This window comes from Prenolepis imparis, unplaced genomic scaffold (assembly GCF_030444845.1).
Source record: "Prenolepis imparis isolate NDT839.2.m4 unplaced genomic scaffold, iyPreImpa1.0 SCAF_9, whole genome shotgun sequence".
In the NCBI taxonomy this organism is placed as follows: Eukaryota; Metazoa; Arthropoda; class Insecta; order Hymenoptera; family Formicidae; genus Prenolepis; species Prenolepis imparis.
Genome location: NW_028141167.1, coordinates 10,145,750 through 10,160,985, shown reverse-complemented (window position 1 = coordinate 10,160,985; position 15,236 = coordinate 10,145,750). Strand labels below are relative to the sequence as shown.

General features: G+C 35.5%; 3 protein-coding genes across 5 annotated transcripts; 1 reads left to right on the top strand and 2 right to left on the bottom strand.

The window, feature by feature from the left end:
- Nucleotides 1-28: 28 nt before the first annotated feature.
- Nucleotides 29-5,534, top strand: Ntf-2 (nuclear transport factor-2). Of its 3 annotated transcripts, none has more exons than XR_014426156.1 (5): nucleotides 29-164; nucleotides 265-336; nucleotides 802-900; nucleotides 2,383-2,587; nucleotides 5,128-5,534. XR_014426156.1 is itself a non-coding variant. In XM_083047333.1 (5 exons), exons 1-4 carry the CDS (start codon nucleotides 57-59, stop codon nucleotides 1,492-1,494), a joined length of 393 nt encoding a protein of 130 aa, XP_082903459.1. In that variant the 5' UTR covers nucleotides 29-56; the 3' UTR covers nucleotides 1,495-1,501; nucleotides 2,383-3,039. The 3 variants fall into 3 exon arrangements, 2 of the variants coding, with proteins under 2 accessions (XP_082903459.1, XP_082903458.1); XM_083047333.1 differs by lacking the exon at nucleotides 5,128-5,534 and adding an exon at nucleotides 1,381-1,501 and having other exon boundaries at nucleotides 2,383-3,039; XM_083047332.1 differs by lacking the exon at nucleotides 5,128-5,534 and having other exon boundaries at nucleotides 2,383-3,039.
- On the bottom strand, nucleotides 919-7,000 carry Hpd (4-hydroxyphenylpyruvate dioxygenase). Its single transcript, XM_083047329.1, has 13 exons — nucleotides 6,886-7,000; nucleotides 6,575-6,601; nucleotides 6,425-6,487; nucleotides 5,982-6,086; nucleotides 5,698-5,823; nucleotides 5,393-5,482; nucleotides 5,184-5,284; nucleotides 4,823-4,900; nucleotides 4,364-4,598; nucleotides 3,816-3,938; nucleotides 3,619-3,735; nucleotides 2,365-3,475; nucleotides 919-1,738 (listed from the first exon to the last, which is right to left on the bottom strand). Exons 1-12 carry the CDS (start codon nucleotides 6,886-6,888, stop codon nucleotides 3,401-3,403), a joined length of 1,143 nt encoding a protein of 380 aa, XP_082903455.1. The 5' UTR covers nucleotides 6,889-7,000; the 3' UTR covers nucleotides 919-1,738; nucleotides 2,365-3,400.
- A 1,200-nt stretch (nucleotides 7,001-8,200) lies between these two features.
- Nucleotides 8,201-14,952, bottom strand: Hps4 (Hermansky-Pudlak syndrome 4 protein). The gene is made up of 12 exons (XM_083047308.1): nucleotides 14,506-14,952; nucleotides 13,504-13,738; nucleotides 13,186-13,416; nucleotides 12,996-13,090; nucleotides 12,775-12,844; nucleotides 12,476-12,643; nucleotides 11,963-12,363; nucleotides 11,713-11,874; nucleotides 11,312-11,631; nucleotides 10,629-11,179; nucleotides 10,129-10,355; nucleotides 8,201-9,800 (listed from the first exon to the last, which is right to left on the bottom strand). The coding sequence occupies exons 1-12, from the start codon at nucleotides 14,511-14,513 to the stop codon at nucleotides 9,626-9,628; spliced, it is 2,643 nt and encodes an 880-aa protein (XP_082903434.1). The 5' UTR covers nucleotides 14,514-14,952; the 3' UTR covers nucleotides 8,201-9,625.
- Nucleotides 14,953-15,236: the final 284 nt, after the last annotated feature.

Sequence of the window (15,236 nt, the reverse complement as noted above, 5' to 3'; positions counted from 1 at the left end):
TCCATTCTTGACGTTTCTTTTCCGTTGCCCTGCTACTGATCCACCGGTCGCAAACCATGGCGATGAACGTGCCGTACGAGGCGATCGGCAAGGGCTTCGTCCAGCAATATTACGCGCTCTTCGACGACCCGGCGCAGAGGCCGAACCTCATAAACATGTACAACGTAAGCGGTGCCGAAATTCCTTCCACCTTTCAGCCGCCTTCCTCGCGCGCGCGCAACCTCTCTCTTAACTTGCGCTCCGACTGACATAACCTTCTTGCAGACGGAGACGTCCTTTATGACGTTTGAGGGCCTGCAGATACAGGGCGCTATCAAAATAATGGAGAAGTTAACTGTGAGTAGATTAAAGTTCGCTCTTACGTCCAGAGAATCCGCATTTTCCATTTTATATATACATATGTATCTATATATTATTCCCCGCCTTTTCCTTCCCCCTCTTCCCCCTCTTTTATCTCTTGCCGCTTCTTAGGCATAGATTAGTTGCTGAATTTTTTTGTAGGCGAGTCAGCCTGTCCTTGTAACTGATTTATTTGTAAATAGAGATTACATCGTTTTGAGACTTTTTTAAATTAAAATAGGGAGATAAGCCAGATGGAGAACATAGATACAAAGCTAAAAATATACTTACGAAACTTATAATTTAAATACTTTAGACTTTGTGCTCTTACGTCTGCATATATTGTTAGACATGCTTTCGATCCCTCTACTTTGATCGCAGAGTTCTTTTATCCCTTCGTTGCTTTTATTGTAAAAAAATGATTTATTCTATTATATATTAACTTTTTCTTTTGTTTTGCAGAGTTTATCCTTTCAAAAAATAAATCGGATAATAACAGCAATCGATTCGCAACCCATGTTTGATGGTGGAGTTCTTATTAACGTATTAGGAAGGTTGCAGGTAAGAAAAGAATCGTAATGACAAATATTCTTTGATTTCTTATTAAGGGTTGTCTCCAATGCAAGAGATGCGAAACAAAGTATATGCAATCCAGAAAATTAATTGTGCAACAGACATAATATTAAGTATTGGAAAAAGTCCTATTCAAATCTTGTACATTTTCACATATGATATCTATGTTTAAACCAATTGGTTCAGTAATTTAATTCTCGTGCCTTTTCAATATTTAATATTTAATTTCTGTCAGCTTGATTCTAATATAAATAATTTTACGAAAAAAGAAAGTATTATTATATATACTAGATGTGATATAGAGTTATTGTAGAATTTTCTTGTATGAAAAATAGTGATTTTTGACTCAATTTATAGATAGATATTAAGTGTAGATTGTAAAGAGATGTAGAACAAAAGTCTATAAGCAATTTTTAGTTATTTCAAGTTATAAAGAATATTTAGTGATTATTGTTGGTGATCGGGCAGACTGACGAAGATCAGCCCCACGCGTACATCCAGACATTTGTCCTGAAGCCGATTGGTACCAGCTTTTATGTGCAGCACGACATCTTCAGACTCGCATTACACGACACAGTTTAGGCATCAGGTATCGCAAAATCTCCTTTGCGTTGCTCTGCGTATCGCATTGATAGGCAAGCTTTATTCAATATTTCCGATCGCAAGCATTCTGCAGAGATCGCTTTTCCGCATAATGTACAATATGAGTTGGCTGTTGTTGCGAATGTTAAGATGTATATCTTGTTCACCAACTTTTTCATTATTTACACAATTTCATGCATTACTTGTACAATTTGCTTTTACTTTATCCTGGGATAGCACGCAGCTGCAAACATGTTTACAAGATATTCTTACACACTAATCAAAATTTGCATTATGATTACAATATATGATTATTAATTGTAAGTAATAATCTGAAGTAGTTTTCTTATTCTTAAGTAGAGAGAAACATTATATTTTCCACAATTTATTTTTAATCAACATTTCTTAATTAAAGGAGATGTGCGTTATTTAATCTAAAATAATTGCCTTAAAATAACACGAAATAATTTTGTTATATTTTGTATGTTTTCAAAAGTGTATAGATTTGCATGAAAAATGTGTATCTAATTTTCGGAGGTCTCAGATAAGCGTGACCTGCCAGGTCACAAGCAGGCTCCTCCTTTATTCGTGTGCAAGCATATAGGTTTGAGGCCACTGCTCTAATTGTGATAGAAAGCAAGTGACTTAACATAGTATAAGATTAAATTGCTGAACAAATTGGAATAATAATGGTGCTGGACTGCAATGATTTACAAATTAATATTTGTCATTTTTACATCTTCTCTCAACTCATCGAATTGTATTTTATATTATTGCAGAACATCTAATCAGCACCTTAACATTAATGTTATTTAATCATCACATGTTCCGCAATATCTATCGTTATACGTATGTATAAAATATACTAACTTGCGTTTTTAATTATAGGCAGACGAAGACCCACCGCACGCCTTCTCACAGTGTTTTGTGTTGAAGCCGTTGGGAAACTCATACTACTGTCAGCACGATATCTTTCGCCTTGGCATTCATGATTCGGCATGAACGAGGATGATCGGGCTGGTTTCCGCGACAAGTGTGTGATCGACAGACGGGTTGCCGAGCGACGGAGACCCTGGAGATCGCGAGCTAATAAGTGAGCCATCTAATCTCATCGATAACCCTCTCTCATCACGATCACATACCTATCCCCATTCTTTCTAGATAATATCACGAGTTTTATATGAAGAATATCTTTCCGCATATATCTTGGCCACAAAAAAAAACAGAAAAGAAATCGGAAAACATCCAGATAACAGTTTAAGTAATTGCGTCGCTTTTCTTCGTACATATAAGTACGTTGTCTCGCGAAAACAAATCTACATTTCTTAGTTATACGTAACACAACACGCATACATACAGTACATATACATACGGTACATACACACATAGATGTCTCATTGATCGGCAGAGTTTGATTTTTGACGGCAGGTAATATATTTGCATCACTACGCTTCAAAATGTATTGTAACATATTTTACATTTAATGCTGTGTATTTTTGTAATACAAAAATGTTGGCCATTAAATATACAAGAATACGGAATTAATCGGACAAATTGATTATCTATTCCACAGACGCGAAAAAGTAAAACCTTGACATTTTTGTCGATCACGACAAAACACACAGCACTATTGTGATGTGCGCAAATTATTATCATTGATTGACTATACGTGGCAGGATATTTAGCTGTTGTGACCGTGCCGAATGAATTTTGAAGCGGAGAAGTAGCATAATACATTTTTAATGTGATATTTCATTATAGAAAATTATAAGAGTAGCTATATAATTATAAGTACCGAAAATACTCATTTTTCGCCTTTTTCTAGTATTACTTGCTGAGAGAGAGATAGAGAAATAAAGGTTTTATATATTATTAATTCTACAAATATATTAATAATGTTAATGTTTTATAAATTTCCACGTTTTGCCTGCTCCAATTCGATAGCTTCGAACAATGCTTGGAAATTGCCAGCGCCAAAACCCTGAAATGAGAAAGTCAATAAATTTTCAATTATTTAAATATTAACGAGTTTTTTTCCAAATTTAAATATTAATATATGAATATATGAAAACTTTTACAAATTTAGAGACAAAATATGCTTTATAAATCGTTTTCTATACATACATTATGATTGCGCCTCTGTATAACTTCTATGAACAGCGTCGGCCGGTCTTGCATATTTTTCGTAAATATTTGTAGAAGATAGCCGTTCTCGTCGTAATCTATTAATATCTTCAATTTCTACAATACGCGCAATGGAATTAGTAGTACACGTAGCGATTTAATGTATTACAGGTTCAGTCCGCTATTAATAAAGGTACCTGCAATATATCCAAGTCTTCCACGATTTTCGTGCCACTGGCGTTCAGGCGGTTTCTGAGCATTTCGTAGTAACTGTCGGGCACGTTAAGAAACTCCATTCCTCTGGCACGCAGATTCGTTATCTGCGAAATGAAATGATAAACTGTGAGCGACGTATTTTTTTAGAAAATATATTAATTCAGTAAATTAATTCACAATGAAAAAATTGATTGTTCGTTAATTTGGAAAATTTTATTATTATTAATAAAAACTATATATTATTATAAAATAAATATAGTTCCTAATTGCAAAACGTAGTAGTGTAGTAACAATATAATAATTTAGCTGCAATAAAAAATGGACTTTTATAAAATTGCTTATATGTAAATGGCTATATATTCTGATATACACTTGTCAATACTAGTCTATAGTTCACGTTGCACATGTTATTCTACATTTTCTGTACTAGCAATGTATATCGGAACATAGTATCTATTGCACAATTTCATCTCAGCTATGCATGTTATGCACAAAATGTGAATTTTTTTTAGAACGTTTAATTTTTTACCGCTGTAATAATGTTGCTCGTGTTGAGAGCTATGTGTTGTACGCCAGCACCGCTGTAATACTCGACGTACTCTTGGATCTGGGAACGTTTCTTTCCGGATGCGGGCTCGTTGATCGGCATCTTCACCGTCTCTTCCCAATTCGTCATCACGATGGATCGTAGTGCGGAATACTCCGTGTGCAACTGTGTGTCGTCCACCGACCAGAATCTGTGAAACTGCAAACACTCCTCGTACCTAAGAGACAGAGAAAGAGAGAAAGAGAAAGTCTTCATTATTTAATTTGATATTTTATGTTTAGCCGAAGTTTATCACGTATACTAATTTATTCTAATATATTTTATTAATTAACTTATTTGCGTAACACACACAAAAAAATAATTTAAAAAATACACGTTGAGTTATGACTTCTCGTTAGCATAAATGTGTTTACACGTTCAAGAGTAGATACATTTGCATACCATTTCGCAACGGATTCCATCTGTTTGTCGGGCTGATTACCCACCACGTGGTCCACAAAATCCAAATGTGTCTGTGGCCTACAATTATTTGACAGAAGTGTGTCAATATATAGAGAATAAACATGTTAGATTATATGATTATGGAAGCTACTTTCATCATGTTCTATAAATCTGTTATGTTTGTATATTGCAAAGATTGTTCTTAGGATATATATCTTGAAATATATAATATAGGATATTCTTTGAAATGTTTTGTGAAGTATATTAAAATATTATTTATTAAAATATTATTGAATCTTTTATAGGAAGGAATAATCCTAGTTTTACTTCTATGCGAGATTTGGCGATTTTGCATACGTACAAATGTCTGAGGAGAACATCTTCCGATGCCTTCACAAAACCTGGTAGAAAGAAGCCCTTGTACTTTGTCCGGTCGATGAGCGTGTGGAGTGTGTCGCCGTACTGTGATGAAAATGACGAAGTGAATTAAATGAACATCTAGAAGACGTCTGATATGGTTCTACGCAATAGAAAAGTATTTTTAAATGAACGTTTTTTTTTAATACTTACGGTTTTAACGGTAGCCATCCTGACGATGCCGTATTCATCACTTTCCTCCCATATATTGCGCACTATTTTGGCGCCTTTCTCTTTGGCTACCTACACGATATTAATTGATGAAGGCGATTGAGAGAAAGAAAAAAAAGAAAATGTGTGTTAATATTTATTAAAAATGACTATAATTTTGTTTGATAGGATTAAAATGTTTTTCTACTTAAATCTCTATTTTTCTTAATTCCAGAAAGAAGTATTTTATCTTGCAATATGAAAATTCTGCTCACATGGAGGAAACTTTGTTTTAATCTTTCTTTTACCTGCACGATTATATCGATGTCTTTGACGCTGAACGCTACATCCCGCACGCCGTCCCCGTGTCGAGAGAGATGTTTCGATATTTCTCCATCGTCAGGCTCATACGGAGACTCGAACACGAATATGATCTACGAATACGATTGAGTGATTAGAAGACTATGCGCCGCAAGATCAACGATTTCAAGCACTATTTCTTAAATAAATCATAAATTTTTTAATTAAGGTAAACCTGTTGAATGCTAACATTATGTTCTATTTCTTTGTTTGCACTTAAAGTTATACTCACTTTGTTCTGTTTCACGACATGCGCGGCTGTTTGTCTGGAACCAGTTTCCAAGCCACGATATCCCAATGGCTCGAATCCCATCCTGCATCGATAGAAACTGGCGGCCTGCAAGCAATTGTTTTATTTTCACGTGTACGTATAATCTATGTGATTATTATAATTTATTTTATACAAGATTTTTCAGTTTCTTTATATGTAAGAAATACTATAGAGATAAATTGAAGGCGAGAAAACAATAAGATAAAATTCGTGTAAGCATTCGTATGTCTAATATGATATCGCAATGAAATTCAAGAAGAGTAATTCAGGAAAAAATTTAATTGAATGTACGTTTATATAAATTTTTGTTATATTTTCGGATCACAAATCTTTATCCTTATAGCTCATATACCTCTCATACAAATGAAGAAATATCTTGTAGAAAATATTCTATGAAAATCTACCTGCTTTGCATTTCCGACCCAGAATCTTATGTGGTCGAAACTGAGGAATTTTCCCCCAACGGGCTGAAAAATGCAGACATCGGGTCACATACATATTAAACGTAATTCCAAACGAAAAGAAGCTGAACTCTTGTAAGAGATGACGCTTACCTGAGGCCCTTTATCGATGTAGCTGGTCTGAAAACAAGCGGAAAAAATTTACTGTTTTAGATGCATACATATAAATATTGAACAAATAACTATTTCAAGAAATAAATGTAACAATTACAAATTTTTTCTTTAAAGTATATCATAGAGTAGGAATAGATATCATAGAATAGAAGAAAAATGTTCATCCTCATATAAGTTACCATTGTTATACAATTTTTTATCAAATAATCAATTGTATATTTTATCTAATCACAATTATAAGTAAAATTGAAAAAAAACTTCCAGACGAAGGGGCAATTTCTTGATCTTACCATGATGCCTTCTTGGAATTGAAGAAAACGGTAAAAGGAATCCTCCTGATGATGACAGTGATTATTGCGGACTGCGTATCGAGTTCGCCTTTAAATATCAATCTGTGATCGGTAGAACCCACGTTGTCACGCGATTGGTTCATGATGGGGGCTTGTTTGCGCCTAGTTTTTTGCGGTTCATAAATCAGATCTGTGACGCGATAGTAGTTTTTTTTTAATTGGGTGTGTCGTAAAGCTGCCACACAACTCGAATGACATTCGCGCGCTAAGTGGGCTCGCCTTCCTAATGACGTTGAGCATAGTTTTCTGATTAAGATTCCTAAGGCATGTAAACAAGCTCTTTGAAAGTCTAATAGTATTGCATATGTATAAAGAAATGCTATTTATAAGATAAACATATTTCGACTAATCAAATATTACAACACTATGTAATATGAGCTCGCAAAAATATATCTCGATTTTAGTGAAATAATTTTTCATGATTTTTCAGTTTACGATGAATTTATGGAAACGTAGAGAGAGAATTGTGAAATTTTACGACGTTAACACTATAATTTTAAAGGATTGGATGTATAGAAACAGATTAAAGAAAGTTTTCCTATACATTTTTTTATATAAAAAATGCTATGACAATTTTTTTCCCAATTTATCGATATCGACTGCTTCAAAGAATTCAGCATATTAAAATAATTTTTCACATATCTCTCTCCACATCACAAACATATTTATGTCTGATTTTCCGTGTACACACCCTCTAATGCATTATGCATTTGTACTACGTAATATTAGATCGAAATATATGTTTTCTGCTGTTTACATTATATGCTTCAATGAGATGATTATATTAGCGCGATGATTACAATAAATATATAGTGCTTATGCCAGAGATATTCATTAAGATTTATCATATTTTTTATATAGTTTTCATTGCATTTATAATTTAAAATTATAAACTGAATATGTATTATAAAGCTCTCTCTCACAGGATTTTGTTTTGGGAGACTGAAATTCTAGACACGCGATTACATTAAAACAAATTCATATTTAAGCAACGGACTGTAATTTTATTTGCTTAATAAAACAGTGCTCTATAAGTTCTTTTGTGAAAGTATTAACAACTTAGTCGGTTAGATTTTGGATTTCGGTGGGGAGGAGGAGGAGGAGGAGGAGGAAGCCTGGTAGCTCCTCCAATCTCCAATGATTATGTCACTGGCTTTCAATATAATTTTAGTAACATAAATTAATAATTTCAAGTTAATAATGCTGCACGAAGGATCATAGAATGCGCTGGAAAATATAAGTTCAAGAAATGGACTTAAAAAACGATGAATCTTTATTATAGTTTTCCTTTCAAATAAAGGACAGACAAGGAAAACTATAAAATATAGAGAAAAAGTCACTGTGCAATGCGTGCGGTGATGCAATGCGATTCAATTTTGTGTGTGTGTGTGTGTGTGTGTGTGTGTGTGCTCGCCAAAAATGCAATATATTAACATAACGTTTAAATCGCAATATAAAAATTTGAACATAGCGCATTATTATTCGCATCATCGTTATTGCCAAAAACTTGTTTTGCGAATGATTATTGATATTTTGCGAGATCATCGACATTTTTATTCAAATATCGCGAGACGAATTTAACATCGAGACGTCGATGACGCAAAAAAATAGTGCATAAAATATTCTTACATTACAATTGACAACTCAGACGATTCTGACGAGTCTTATATATGTATATCACTATCGTTTTTTTTTTCTATCTATAAAAGCAATTCGAATGACTATAAATACTGGACGCGCAACATATTAACTGAATACTGATCTCCGTCTCTCTTTATCCTTTCGCGAATATATTTTTAACTATATTTTCGCTCTACGAAAACTGGACGCTTATCAATTAAAGTGCAAATAATTTAATGCATACAGATATGTATGTACAATGTATCAACTAGATATAGGATGTTTGAGAATTGATGGACAATGAAGATAGATGAAGCGTTATTTTTTGTGTAATAAAATTTTGCAAATGAAATTACTTAATAATATAATATTACTTATCTTTATTTCTAAAGCTCTTTATTCTGATTTTCTAGAAATTTTTGCTTTTTAATCATTTATATAGCTATTGAAATGCCTCAGAATACACATTTGTCGATCAAAAAAAGTATTCAAAACTGTCTTTCCCCCCAGTTTTAAACATGATAACGCTGTGCATCTACTTTCCGTCGATTCTAAGACATCTTATATACAATAACATATATAATACAAATAACGTTCGATATGATATCTATACAATTAATGAGATGGTAAAATATAAATCGGGAAGAGTCGACAATTATTATTATCGTAGAAAATTTCTCGACTCGTGCAGTAATAGGAATACTATAAGTACATATTGCAGCGATATATAAAAAAACCTATTCGATTATTCTCTCCTTCTCATAGCCAATTTTCTCGAAATTACACACTCGGCACGGTGGAAAATCACAGATTACAAAAATACCCGTAGAAAAATGTTCAGCATATCCTGTTAAAATTATCTTATCTCGATTTAACTGACGGAATGTTTTCCATTCTGCTTTCTTTATACAGAATACGAACTGGATTTAAATTCATCATTTTCTCTGCCGAGGACAAATAAGCGAAATTGTAAACGCGTATGTGTGTAAGTGTTTTTATACATCTATATGTTACTTTTCTCACTTTTTCTGAATATGGGAAGCGACGTACGTTCTTGGATTTACAGTAACACAATCCCGTGATCTCTTTCTAATCGGCGCTTCGCTTTGAGTGCCACGATCCCCATCAGATCCGCCGGAGTCGGAAGAACCGCAAAAGCGCCCGGTGCCACCGCTTGCTGATAAAACACTTCTATTCCTCCAGACTGGTTACCGTAAACCACCGTATCCTCCGTTCTGTTTAATAAAGAGATTTTTTTCTTAAATCACGGAGCATTCCTAATTAGATTTACGACCTTCCTCTACGATCATAAACTTTGCTTCACTTGCCGATATATAATTTTTTAATTTTGAATTTATAAATTTATTGTTGCGAAAGAATTGGCAAGTCTTATTAGAAGACATTTGTTTGATAAGAATAGTTCACAAAATTAGAACTGATTCATGAAAGAAACTAGATCAAATATGAGTGTGTTTTGAAAATCTAATATAAATTAAATAATATAAAATAAAAAATAATTTGATTTTTTTTTTATTCGCGAAGAATTGATGCAAACGTAATTACCTGACGATGATGTCCGTCAAATTGCTCGCTTGCGTAAATCTGTCGTGGAGGCAAGACACGATGTCCAACTCGGTAACGCCCCAGAGTCCGTAACGTTGCACTGTGTCCCATTGCGGGTCTACGTTTAGAATACTGTACAGTTCCTTGTTTTCTGTCGATGGCAATGGTTCCAAACATTGCTGTAGCCGCAACTCGAGTTTACCCAACGTGCTCACGCAGGTATGCCACTACATATCAAACGATTTATTATTCTTACAGTCACATCTTTGTATGTATAATATCGACATGAGTGAGAGAAGCGCGTTTGTTTCATATTATTTTTTTCTTTTTTATTATTATAAAGTTTTGTTTCTACTATATTATTATTTATTGAAAGTAATTCTTTTCACTCTCCGTTGCTTTATTCTTTAATGCATGCGTTACAAGCTGTAAACTGTCAATTCAGACTTTTCATCCCTAAATCTAATGAATTTCGTAATACGTATAATTTTCACACTTACCAGAGCGTGTATTAAATCCGGATTATTCGCGGTACCATTTTCCATCAACAGCACCAACACCATATTTTGATAGCCGCAGAGAAAAAGCTCGGTCTTCTCGAGGCAGTCGGCCGGATCGTCCTTGTTAACCCAGTCCTCATCCAGCTCGTCTTCGCCGTCACTGGCCTCCTTCTCGACCGATTCCAGCTTCTGTCTCATCAGCTGATTCATCGTCGTGGTCAACGTCGTTGTTGCATTGATGGCTGTGGCTGCACCGCCGGAGAATCCGGAGAGATCGCGGAATTCGCTCGGCGTGGTATCGCGGCTGCAAAAACCGCTGGTTCGTTCGTCGGCCAGCAGGCTCAGTTTCGACATCAGCGGTGTTAGTTGTAGACCATCCAGCTTCCGCCTTTGCGGGAAATCGAACGAGCTGCCGCCACATTCCGACGTCGACCTTCGCCGATCGTCGCCGTCTTGCACCTCAGCGACAATGTTAAGCGGTTTCAGCGGTAGACTCATCGATCTCTTGTACGTCTCCTGTTTGCTCTTGTCGTAGCCAGGATTGGTGCGTTCTAAACATTTAAAAGAAACATTTAAAACGTACATGGAAGATTTTTCTACTTAACGTATCTTTTTTTTTTTTTATATATTTTAGAGTTTCTTGGAAATACTTTGGTCTTTACAACACAATTTAAATCACGTACCTTCGCCAGCATCTTTGGAGATCGAGCTCGAGCTGCTATTTATCGACAATTTTGCACTCGTCAAGTCGCTCGATAGGTTCTTCAATTGCAGATTGTCATCGTTGTTGCAGCTTCCATGAATGCCGCTGCTGTTACCGTCATCGCGCAGCTCCTCGCAATGCGAAGCGATGTGTTGCTCGTATAACGACTGCGAGACCGGAAAACCGTCGCATCGGAAGACGGGGTAACAGGGATCGGTGATGGTGCGCGAGTATCGTTTATCGTTTCCGCTGAGTTTCCGCCGAGATGAATTCGGATCGCGGTCGTCAGGTGAAGTTTCGCTGTTACAGTAATAGAATTTAATAGAAGAAAATAAATTGTAAAAGTTATATTTAATAATATTCGGACTATTATTTAATTACATTTTGTCCAGCTCCGGTCGATAAGTTCTAGGAATACCGTTCAAGTGCGGCTTAACTGATGACGTCAGGTCTGGCAGGCTCACACTCTTCCGGTCGGGATCCTTTCTTTTCATCAGCTTCTTTTTCGAGGTAGCGTTTTTTAGTTTGTTCAGACGTTTGCATCTTTTATACGATCAAAATTGAATTACTATTTAACATGGAACATTTTTTTAGGCTTTTCACAATTTCTAGAGATGACTTAGAGATATACCTGAGCGCCTCTTTGACGACATCGGGAATATCATCGTCATCATTACTTTTCGACGAGCTTCGATGTTCGTCGTTCTCGCCACCGCTTTCGGACGAGCAGATGAGCATGGCGTTTCCGTGCAATACTCGGTCTACGTCCTTCAACGGCGTCGCGCAGACGCTGGGCGTCAGAGGATTGACGATGGTACCGCTAATCTTGGGACGCTCTGGTTTGACCTCCTGCTTGCGTCTGATCGGCGATTCATGATTGATCGCGAGCGGAACCGATGAAACGTATTGCAATGTCGGCGCGTAATTCGTGGAATCCAGTTCGCCTTCCTCGGGGACGGTGAATATTCGCGAGGTATCCCGTTTCATGGCGGACATGGTGGGCGGCTCCTTGACGCCGCTCTTAGATACGTTCTAAAAGTTTACCGAATTAAGCATTAATAGTGTCGATTACATCGTTTTAATCGATAAACCATCCAATTTAATTTAATTTTTGCATTTACGTCTTGCTATCGCGTCTATCTACCTTTCTCTGTAATATCTTCTTAGTCACTGTATCGAGACACGAATTGTAATATCGCTCGTTATTCGCTTCTTGCATCAGTTTCGTAAACTGTTTCCGTTCTATGTACACTTGTAACAATTGAACACCGATCGGCAAATGAAATTCTGTGGGTATCCTTTCTGCAGGAGCCTTTAAAAATTTGATGAATTATGAGTTTCTTGCAAACAGAAATGATAAAAGTTATAATGTACAGAGAATCATTATTCTATTTGATCAATTACATTTACATTTAGATAAATCTAATTAATAATGAAAAATACCTTTATCCTATAAGGATCAGTTATGACAATTTGTTTCGTTAAATCCGCTCCCAGTTGTGTTGAGACTATCCTGAAAGGAAGAAAATGAGAATAAAATAAATTAAAGAAAAGGCAAATAATTGACAATTGGCAATATTATTAGTACATAATAATAATTAACATTAAAATTTTAAGACAATATCTATGCATACAATTTTACTTGTAAATGTTTGTTTCATTACTTGTTATTGTAGAATAATGCCCCTCCTAAAATGCCGTTTATTTCTTGATAATGCTGCAACATTTGCATCCCTTCCAGAAATATGTTGCTGGCACTCTACGAGAAACACAATGTATGTTAGGATTATATTCACATTTTTATATTCACATTTTTGTATTCAATATCATCTATTTTATATTTTCTGTACTAACCTTTGGAAGTTTAATTACAGGAATGCTGGAAAATAGATTGGCACTGTGTTGAAGAATTGGCAGATAGGTCTCAAACATCTGATATAATTTCTCGGTAAATCTGTTGCAATCATTGTTGAGGGATTCCAGTATCTTTACGAGATCGCAATGGAAGAATTTCAATAACGATTCCAGAGTGTCGGCACGTCTTTCGAGTATCCAATCATGTATGTTTCTATCAGTCCCTACTGCCTAGAATAAACCAGCACAGACAATTTATGAGAATATAACAAAGATTTTGTAATAGCGATTTGATACTCCATAGCAATATGAACTCACCAGCACGTACTGCCCAAATTTCTTCAACACAAACTTTCCACCTTGCAATGTAATAGAACGTGGTACTGAGAACGATGTTGCCAGGAAGTGATATACGCCCATCAGCTGCCCTGCCAGAGCCAGTCTTTGCGTGAGAGATACCCAAGCCGGATGAAAATACATGACTGCATCGGCAGGATCATCCTCCTCTTTACAACACTTTGCAGTGTCGTAAATAAATACTATCATCATCTCTCTGAAAACAAAGGTATTATTTTGAATTCTATGATAAATAGATTATCATCATTTATAATATAATATATATATAATTAAATAATATAATTAAAAAATAATATAATTAAATATAAAATTACATAAACAATAAAACTCTCTTTACATAAAGCAAGTAAGAAGCTTTGATGAATTAGATTATTACGTAACTTTCAAAGAAAGACTTACTTTCTGTTCCTGATTATAAAATTTGTGATTACAAAGTTTATCCAAGCTTAATCTATCTAAATATTTTGGCAGCGATTGCAAATGTATCTTAAAGTCTTTCATTGTAACAAAATTGTTCTGCGTAACGCAGAGATTCTGCAAAGTTCTGCGAAACGTTTCAGTTTTGGCGCATGACTGAGTGAATCATATATAAGCAAATAATCGTCGTATTTAAGCGGTATCAGTAACCGATACAATATATATCCGGACAGATAAGATTAAGCTACAAGTAGGGTATATATCAGTAGCTCGCGAAGCGAGAGTCTGAGCCTGTCTGAGCTGTAGAAACGAGTTCCAGTGGTAGCTTAATCAAGACAATTTTGTTTACAAAACATTCTCTTTCGCGAAGATCCAAGGAGAATCATTATACGCAGTTGCATGCAATTACTAAGTCGGAGAAAAACGTAAACAGAGCGTTTATCGCGTACAGAGCTGCTGCATGTTTTCTACTGGCAAAGTGTATGTATGTGTGTATGTGTTGCATATATAAGTTTACTAGATAAGCCGGCAATTAAGCGATCGTACTTCGCCATGATGATCGTTAATCGCTGTACGTCGCGTTGCAAAGTACGTAGTTGTCTCTCGATAGGTCTCGCGCTGTCAAGTCCCCAGCTGCTCTTCTGTCAAACGTCAAATCGCCCGTTTGACATTAACGTGATCCTCGGTACTTGATCGCCGTACGATTAAGACACCTCGTAGAAGTACACCTTTGTCGCGTCGTCCATCGGTGAAAAGAAAAGTAGCGTGTCATTTTCTTTCCTTCCTTTTTGTTTTTAATCGTCACGAACGATTAAAAACGAAGCCGCTCCTTCCTCGCCGCCATCCCGATATTGATCTCTCGACGCGATTTCTAGGCGTACGTGTGTGTGTGTGTGTGTACACAAATTATATCGCAGGGTACATTTGCGCAATCTCCATTTCGCTTCCTTTCTTTTCCATGTGATACTTTGACAGATATTTTTGTGTGTGATATATTTATTAATAAATTACATCTTTACGCTTGAGTTATATAATAAGCACTTTACACACATATAATGTTCCTTTACGGACTTTTGTACGAAATGAATTTAGCGCCAATTTTCTCACTATCGATCACTCGTTATCGATTTTCTCACTATCGATTCTCACGTGACCCTCTGCCACTTCCGGGAAATATGAAATATTTTTTATTATTTGATATTTGTAATTTTTCTTTTCTCTCGTAATTCTTTATAATTCACGAGTCTCAAAATGAAGAAAATTAACGAGACTCGGAA

Bases quoted from the DNA above. Each gene is read 5' to 3' on its own strand.
- Hps4 (XM_083047308.1), bottom strand. The intron at 13,417-13,503 runs GTGAGTTCATAT...GGTTTATTCTAG, and splicing joins AATTTGGGCAGTACGTGCTG to GCAGTAGGGACTGATAGAAA. The intron at 12,644-12,774 runs GTATTTTTCATT...AAATTTTTAAAG, and splicing joins CTGATCCTTATAGGATAAAG to GCTCCTGCAGAAAGGATACC.
- Ntf-2 (XM_083047332.1), top strand. From the start codon at position 57: ATGGCGATGAACGTGCCGTACGAGGCGATCGGCAAGGGCTTCGTCCAG. The intron at 165-264 runs GTAAGCGGTGCC...ACCTTCTTGCAG, and splicing joins ACCTCATAAACATGTACAAC to ACGGAGACGTCCTTTATGAC. The intron at 337-801 runs GTGAGTAGATTA...TTTGTTTTGCAG, and splicing joins AAATAATGGAGAAGTTAACT to AGTTTATCCTTTCAAAAAAT.
- Hpd (XM_083047329.1), bottom strand. The intron at 4,599-4,822 runs GTATGCAAATGT...TCTGTCTCTTAG, and splicing joins ATGGAATCCGTTGCGAAATG to GTACGAGGAGTGTTTGCAGT. The intron at 3,939-4,363 runs GTAAAAAATTAA...TTCATTTCGCAG, and splicing joins CGAGCAACATTATTACAGCG to ATAACGAATCTGCGTGCCAG.